This window comes from Molothrus ater, chromosome 15, assembly GCF_012460135.2.
Source record: "Molothrus ater isolate BHLD 08-10-18 breed brown headed cowbird chromosome 15, BPBGC_Mater_1.1, whole genome shotgun sequence".
NCBI lineage: Eukaryota > Metazoa > Chordata > Aves > Passeriformes > Icteridae > Molothrus > Molothrus ater.
Genome location: NC_050492.2, coordinates 12,270,887 through 12,278,950, shown reverse-complemented (window position 1 = coordinate 12,278,950; position 8,064 = coordinate 12,270,887). Strand labels below are relative to the sequence as shown.

At 49.9% G+C, this 8,064-nt stretch overlaps 1 protein-coding gene across 1 annotated transcript; it reads left to right on the top strand.

Annotated features, from left to right (window-relative positions):
• The first annotated feature begins 619 nt into the window (after positions 1-619).
• ATOX1 (antioxidant 1 copper chaperone) lies at positions 620-5,478 on the top strand. The gene is made up of 4 exons (XM_036391990.1): positions 620-673; positions 2,056-2,131; positions 3,409-3,565; positions 5,264-5,478. Exons 1-3 carry the CDS (start codon positions 668-670, stop codon positions 3,540-3,542), a joined length of 216 nt encoding a protein of 71 aa, XP_036247883.1. The 5' UTR covers positions 620-667; the 3' UTR covers positions 3,543-3,565; positions 5,264-5,478.
• The last annotated feature ends 2,586 nt before the right edge of the window (positions 5,479-8,064 follow it).

Sequence of the window (8,064 nt, the reverse complement as noted above, 5' to 3'; positions counted from 1 at the left end):
TGGTGGGGAAGTGTCACACACAGAGCTCTGCCAGCTCTCCTCAGCCCTGGTGTGATGCTCTGTCCCTCCCCTCTCCAGCTTCCCTGCTCCCGGGTCCTTCACCTCGACTGACGTTTTTTAGAAAGGGGCTTATTTTTCCTTCAAAGGATCATACAGCCGGGAAGGAAAAAAAAAAAAAAAAAAAAAAAAAACAAAAAAAAAAAAAAAAAAAAAAAACCACCCAAAAACCAACCACCAAACCAAAACAAAACCAAACAAAGCAGACACACCTCCAGGGACCAAGACCCTTCTTCTCAACCTACTCTGCATTAGAGACTTCCCCCAAACCTCCCGCCCTCAATATCCAGTGTACCGGAGCTCTCCCAAGCCAATAAATCTCAAAACCTCAACAAACGGACACGAACGAGCTTTCTTTAGCAAGCCGGCCCCATCCTCATGGCTGTCCCCACCGCCCTCCCACAGCCCTTGGTCCGTGCTGATCCCCAGCCTGGAGGCGAGCAGAGCAGCCGTGCCGCAGCTCCACACGGCCCAGCCACCATCCCAAGGCTCTGCGCCGCTCCTTCCCTCGCCCTCCGCGGCATCCCCGCCTCCCGAGGCCGCGCCAGGCCCGCCCCTTCCTCCGCGCCGCGCCCGCAGCCGCGATCGGGGATCCGGGAGCGGCTCCGCCATGCCGGTGGGTGCGGGGGGCCCGGGGGCCGCTGCGGGGCCAGGGACGTGGCGGGCGGCGGGGCAGGGAGGGCGCTGCCCGGGAGCGGCCGCGGGGCTTCCCCGACCCTCGGGGCTCCCGCAGTCCCCGAGGTTCCCCGGGGCTCCTCCAGCCCCCGAGGCTCTCTCAGACCCCCAGGGCTCCTCCAGGCTCTGGGGCTTCTCCAGCCTCTGGGGCTCCCCCAAATCCCCCGACTCTCCCAGTCCTCGAGGCTCCCCCAGCCCCCAGAGTTCTTCCTGTCCTCGATGCTCCCCTAGTTCCCCAGGGTCCCCCAGCCCTCCAAAGCTTCCCCAGTCCTCCAGGGTCCCCCAGATCCTGCAGCTCCTCCAAACCCCAAGGCTCCCTAAGGTCCCCCCAGATCTTGCAGCTCCCCCCAGTCTCCCAGGGCTCCCCCAGTCCCAAACTCCCCCAAAACCCAGGCCATTCCCAACCCCCAGGGTTCAGACACAGAAGGGCAGCGTTGATGGGACTCTCTTTCCTCCTTGCCTGCACACTTCCCCAAAGCACCCAAGGCCTTTGGGAAATAAAACCGAAGACAATGGCAATTCACTGAAAAAAACCCTAATGGGAATCTCCATCCCAAGCTCCTTCCTGGGTGAAAGATCCCAAGAGGGTTTTACCTTCACAGTGGCAGGGGGCACAGGGTGGTTCTGAATAGAAGGAAATATGGGTTGCAGGCAACAAATGCACAATAGTTTTACTTTTCTCTTTAAAGGAAAGTAAAAAGCACGTGCAAGAGAAGGAAATTAGGACCCATCTGGTGCCAAAGGTTGAAGGCAGTGCTTGGTTACAGGCAAACAGTGTTTTGTTGAGTTGACCCAGCGTAGCTCACAAGTAGTGAAATTATCACTGGGGCCCCAGTGGAGTGGAGGGATGAAAAAACAGCACTAATGGCCCTTAAATTTCTGTTTTGCTTTTATTTTTATTATGTTGGGGACCAGAAGCCTTGTAGATGCAAGAAGAATAGGATGGGGAATCACTGAAAACATCACAGACTTAAGTCAGGACAGCAAGTAGCTGGAGGCAGGAGATTTGCTTCTCCTTGTGTCCCCTGGACAGGCTGAGCAAGTCCAGCAGAGGCCATGGAGATGGCCATTTGTGCTGACTCAATAGCCACACAATCTCCAAAGGCCCCTCAGAATTATGCTGTGGGGGACAGCACAAGGACACTGTAGGGAGAAGTACCAAGAGTTCTCAGTTTTGCTGAGGATCCCTTAGTGGGGTGTGTATGGACCTTTTTGACTTGGGAGGCTTCAAACCTCCCCAAGGAAAAACGCAGGTGTGGAGTGCTCAAGGTGCATTTCCAGCTCTGCTCTCCCTGACCCCTGGACTGCCTCTTTTCTCTCCAGAAACACGAGTTCTTCGTGGACATGACCTGTGAGGGCTGTTCCAATGCAGTCACCCGTGTCCTGCACAGGCTGGGAGGTGAGTCAGTGCTGGCTGTGGGACAGCCAGCTCCAGGGCAGTGCCCTGGGGTCCTCCATCCTCAAGGATAATGCTGTGATGAAAGTTGAAAGCTGAAACTTCTCCGTGCTCTGCTCTGAGGCTGCTCCTTAGCTGGTGACAAGTCACTGGTTGTTTGCAGGTCTGTGACCCTTGGAGAAGTGTCAAGGGAGGGAGGAGCTGCCATGGCTGCAGGTGGCTCTGAGTCACCAGGGCCTCACCCTGAGCCCTCTGGGAAGGACACTGGTGGACCCCTGCTCAGGCTGCCAGAGGGAAGGGAGGTCAATGTCCTGCCTGGCCTTGTTTCCAAGGAGGCCTGGGGTGTCTGTGGTGCTTCCCCAGATGTGTCATCAGCAGTCACAGGGAAGAGCTGCTGAGCAGAGCCTTTGGTGGTTGTCTGTGTAGCCTGTTTTTAATACCACCTGGAAAATTATAAAAATTATAGCCCATGTCTTCTGTTTGCTGGCATTTCCAAGAGAGAAGGATCTGGCCTGCACTCGTCAGTTGTGAGGACCTGCTTCCCTCTGAGGGAGAACAGCTTCCAGCCACCAAGGCAAAGGCCTTGCAACTTCTTCCAGACCCCGTTACCAGGCTGTGACAATTCCATTTTCTCTGTGTGTGGTTGTCAGCACCTCCATCACTCTTCAACAGGCTGGCCAGTATCAGCCTCAGTGATGATGAGGAATAGCTCTCAAAGCTCATATATACCTACAGGTTTTGTGAAAATACATAACTGGATAGAGACTGCATGTCCAGTTCCTCTCACTGGGATGAGAGTGGCCCACCTTTATTAGGCACTGTGAAATCCACATGGTAAAATGTATTTTTATTCCTTTTACTTCCAGCTGGTAGGTGGTACTGCCAGTTTAGACATCTTGTCCTGAGCCTTTCCTAACCCTATTCACACTAAACCAGAGCACAGACTGAGCTGGATGGAAATTTTAGTGGTTGGTTTGAACTCAGCTTATCCTGGTTCCTACAGGAGTGATTGTGTTGATCCAAGGTGGGGTGAGCAGATTAAAACAGTTGAGAGACTGTGGTACCTGATGTGGAGCTAGAGCAGATTGAACTTCCTTCATACCACTGTTGGCAGGACAGCAGGTTGGTTTTGCTGGCAGGTGGTGGTGTCAGAGTGTGCTGGCAGAAGATAAATGTCCATTTGACTGATGCCCTGGGGAGCACAGATGTGTGAAGGTGATCTTCCCCTGTGCTTACACAATTTGGCTGCTTCTAACTCTGCAAAATGTTTTTCCTCATAGGTGTCAACTTTGATATTGACCTGCCCAACAAGAAGGTGTACATTGACTCAGAGCACAACGTTGACACCCTCTTGGAAACCCTCAAGAAGACTGGAAAGAATGCTTCCTACCTTGGGGAGAAGTCTGCACAGTAGCCTTGCCTGGTGTGAGGAGCTAGGTATATACCAGCTGTACCCAGTGTGGAAGAGAGACATCTGAGCTTTTTCCAGCTCTCCCAGTAAAACAGCATCTTCCTGGAAAGCACAAATTTAAAAAAAAACCTGCAGGTCCAGCTTCAGGAAACCCCTCATATCAGAGAAGCAGCTGGAGCACGCACAGGGACTCCTTAGCTGTTCTGCACAGCCTGTGATGCCAGCCTTGGCTGTAGTGGAGAGGTAGAACACAGCCTCTGTGCCATTCCCAGATGATCCCAGAGTTTGCCAGAGCATATTGTGCATGAAAACAAATCCCAAACACACTTAACAGCTGGCCAGAGAGAGTGGTGGGAGCGTGATAGGACACAAAGAGCCCTTTGGGTGTGAGATGCTGTGGGTTGGCTCTTAGCACAAGGACCTCCAACTGCTGATTCTCCTGATAAGGCTTTTAATCCTCCACTACACTTAAGGATGGAAAAACAGCAGCTCCCTGCTACTCTTCTGGATGTAAAATGTTGGTTTTCAGAATAGCTCCCAGTACACACATTCCCTAGCCAACTGTCTACTCCAGTGACAAGCTGATGGTTGCAGCCTGTCAATTTTCCCAGAATTCCAGCATTATGAAGACATGTACAAAACTCTGTTGACTGTAAAATATATTGGCAGACAAGGTTCAATTTCAGTGAAAAGAATAAAGTGGGAGAGGGCTGCCCACTCACTGCATGTATCGTTCTTTAGTGTGCAAAATTACTACATGGCATCTCCTAAGAATTTGTTTCTGTCAGTGCAGCTTTCTGATCCAGTGACATTTTTTAATGGTCTAGTTGGATCATCACAAATGCCCAGCACAGATGCACTGAAACCAGTTCATGCTGATTTAATTCCCAGTCAGTAAATTAAATCAGGGATTTATACCAGCAGGAATTAAATTGATACAAGAAAGAGCTGAGCTGATAGTGATGTGTGTGCAATGGATCTGCATTGCTTAATAGGCTGACAACAGATTTAAAATCTGCAGTTTGTATCATTTAAGCAAGCTCCCTGTGCTTCTTAGAAATTGTTTAAAATCATAGCTGTAATCAAATAACAACCCCACTTAACAGAGGGAGGCTGTTCTGAATTGATCAGTGCCTCAAATAGTTTTCAGTGTATTTCAGTTTCCTAGTATTGACTGCAAGGGCTGTTGCAGCTTGCAGGGACTTGTGGACTATGTGTCTGCAGAATTTAACTATTACAGCAAAGTCAATCTCAAATAAGGGGGGGTGTGTCTCTTTTCCTGGCTCAGTTTTCCCATTTCTTTCCTTATAAGACATCAAGGCAGCTGGTAGGTCAGTTCAGCTGGCCAGCGTGGCAGAACATTTCTCTGGATGCCTTTGTTTTTCTGTTGCATTTTAACTGAAGCTCTTTTACTTATCCAAGGATCTTAAAACCCAAAACAAAGGAGAGCAGGGGGCTGGACTGCCCTTGCAAGATCACTTCAGCAGTCAGGCTAAAAATCCACTCAATTTAAATTTTGCACACCACATAGGGAATGCTTTTAGGGGCCCATCTGTAAAAGGAGGGAGGGAAGTTGCAAATCCTTGGCTCTGCTGGATGATTTCCTTTGGCCCTCTTCCTGCTTGACCGGCAGAGGGCATCTCTGTATAACATTATTTCCTCTGAGCCTTGCTGTTCTTTCCCCTTCATTTATTCATTTATTTATTTATGTGTTTATTTTGCAGGAACTCAATCATGACTTCAGCAAAAAGATGGCTTAACTGTCTGCATGTGTCCCAGCTTGCTGTGTCATTTGACCTTTGCCAGATGTCAGAAAGCAGAGAGGGCTGGCAGGAGGAGACAGCTGGGCCTTGTGCTCCAGAAGTGGAGAGATCTGGGGGAGGAGGTTGTGTGGTGTTTCTAGTCCCACAGTAAATCAAGGCACTGCTTTTAACTTTCAGTGTGTGTCTGTGTGTGCTGTGTGTCTTTGTACTGCTTTGAGTGGTTTTCTGTGAAAGAGGCAGCTTTTAGGGATGGAAAACTCCCCTTTCCATGCAAGACAGGTCTCCCAGGAAATTGCAGCTATCCTTAGAAGCTGACTGCAACCTCTGCCTGAGGGACACATCTCAGGAGAACTATGCTTGAAGGTCACTTAGATTCAGGGAATCTGCATCTTGGAAGTTGTTTTTCCATCACAGAACAAACAAACAGACTTTCCATTTGGGATGCAAGTGCTGGGAGGAAGGGACTTTAGGAGCCCCTGTAAGTCAAGGATAACCAAGTGTCCTTTTGAGCTCAATGTGGCCTGGGGGCACAAGTGTGCAAAAGAGAATGCCTGGGCTGATGAGAAACACAGAAGGCACGGAGGAAGGATTAGGGTGTGGGCATATCCAAGGTCTCTTATTTCCTGGCCCAGTGACCAGCCTTCTGGACTGTACTGCTGCTTTCATTTAATTCAGGTTTTCAGCCAGTGAGGGATTGCGTGTGTGTGTCCCAGTCTGCTGTCTGGTTTCACATGGGGGATGTCTCCCACACCTGCCAGTGACATGAGGCTTGTTATACAGAAAGGAAAAGCAACTGAAGTTTGGAGGAAAAGGTTACTCTGCATTTCAGAGATTTTTCTGCTACTAATTTAGATTAATTTTGACGTAATTGCAATTTATTCTTTCTTAGAGTAGTTTACTGTTCAAAGTCCTTCTTTACCTTTGATCCAAGCATAATTAATTGCTGTAGATGGACTTGCAGGGGGCTGGAGAGGCACTTCAAGGAATGTTTTACAGACATTTTTTATTACTGTTTAAATTAAGAGAAGCTAAAGGCTACAAGTGTAACATCATTGCTTTATTTTCTTGCCTTAAAGTCTCTAGTTTGGCAGGAAGTTTCCAGAGCCAAGACCCAGAACCAGGACCTATTTCTGCTTTGTGTCCATGCACTCAGATGCCTGGTGCGACCCCTCCAGGGTCTTGGGGAGTGAGTGAATCCCTTTCCCCAGACTGCCCTTGCTGCCCTGAGCTGCTGTTTGCCAAGCTCAGTTATTATTTATTGCTTTCATCTTCCTCCCAGGCTTGGCCAGTGCCAGTGGCTCAGCTCTGGTGGCTGGGGGAGGATGTGTGCTGGCAGCCTGGCGAGGAGCTGGATGGCACAGTGGCCTTGGGGCCACAATCCTGGTGGCACTCACTGTCTGCCAGGCTGGCAGAGGGCAGGGGCAGTGTGGTGCCCTACACAGGACAGTTCCCTCTCCATCTTGCTGAAACCAGGCTGCTCATCCTTGGTGTACAGGGAGCAGCTTATGGGCTGCCCACACTGCCCTGGCTGCTCTGCTCTCTCCTTGCTCTGCTTTGGGAAAAGCCTGTTATCTCTGAGGCAGACAAGGAAAGGTTTCTACCCACAGCCAGCCAGCAGGCTCATGCACATACCTGAAGCTCCAGCACCCATCTGCAGGGCTGCAATCTCCCAGCTCTCCCCTCCATTGTTCACTGTGGGCAGAGGCCAGACTGCTTTAAGCTCTGGCCTGTTGAGTAATGACATCCTGTGACAGTCCTCACTTTGTGGTGTGGGCTGCATTTAGGCTGGATACAGCTGGGATGGTTTGAGTCTGGACAGAGCTGCAGGCCTGCAGCGTAGCTGCCTGAAAGGTTTATGGCAAAGCTTTGGGAGAAAAAACAACTTCATAGACTAAAAGAATAAGAGAGTCACCAGCTAAGCAGAGTTTTCTTGTTCCACCCCTGCCCAACTGCAACATCTTCTTTTATCATGTTAGCCTGAACTTGACTGCATCTCATGGAGGGGGACCCTGAAAAGCCCACATGGATAACATCACCACAGTATTTTCCACAGGAAACAATATGCCAGACACTGAGGCTGTGAGGCTGTTTTCAGACAAGGAAATGCTCAGTTTGCAATGCAAACAGGAAAGGGTGGCACTTGGAAAAGGAGCTTTCCTATACCACAGACACCCAGACTGTGCAGGACATCCCAGTGGCCTGCTGGAAGAGTGATGTGTCAGCAGGATGAGCAGCTGGTCAGGTCCATGGTTCATTGCCATCCATGAATGTGGCATCCCAGCTGCAGGGAGACTTCACTTTTGTCTTTTTGTTAAATTTCTTCACTTCTGGTTTCTTCAGAAGGGTCTCAGCCCAGCTCCAGCTGAACTGTGAGAATCCACAAATTGCCTCTAGCTGCAGCACCAGTAAAAACTGGGCAAACCCTGAGGGACTGGCTTTAAAAGTTCTTTTGTTTCCCCTGCCTCAAAATGATCTTTCCCCCTGACCGCCCTCCACAGTGTCTCCAGCAGACAGCATTTGCTTTTCTCACCCATCTCTGTGTGTTTGCTGCATTGCTGCTGTGCTTGTGGGTGTCATTTTTCACCCAGTGTTACCTTCCCCCACATTTTAAACAAAAATCTAATTTAGGTGGAAAAGTCTACAGCCTCCAAAGCCCAGTCCTTTATCCACAAAAGAAAAGCCGTGGTTATCCCAGGGCTGCCTTAAGCACCACTGGCTTTTGGGCACTTTCTAATTACCTGATGACAGGCAGGGGATGATTT

Bases quoted from the DNA above. Each gene is read 5' to 3' on its own strand.
- ATOX1 (XM_036391990.1), top strand. The intron at 2,132-3,408 runs GTGAGTCAGTGC...TTTTCCTCATAG, and splicing joins TGTCCTGCACAGGCTGGGAG to GTGTCAACTTTGATATTGAC.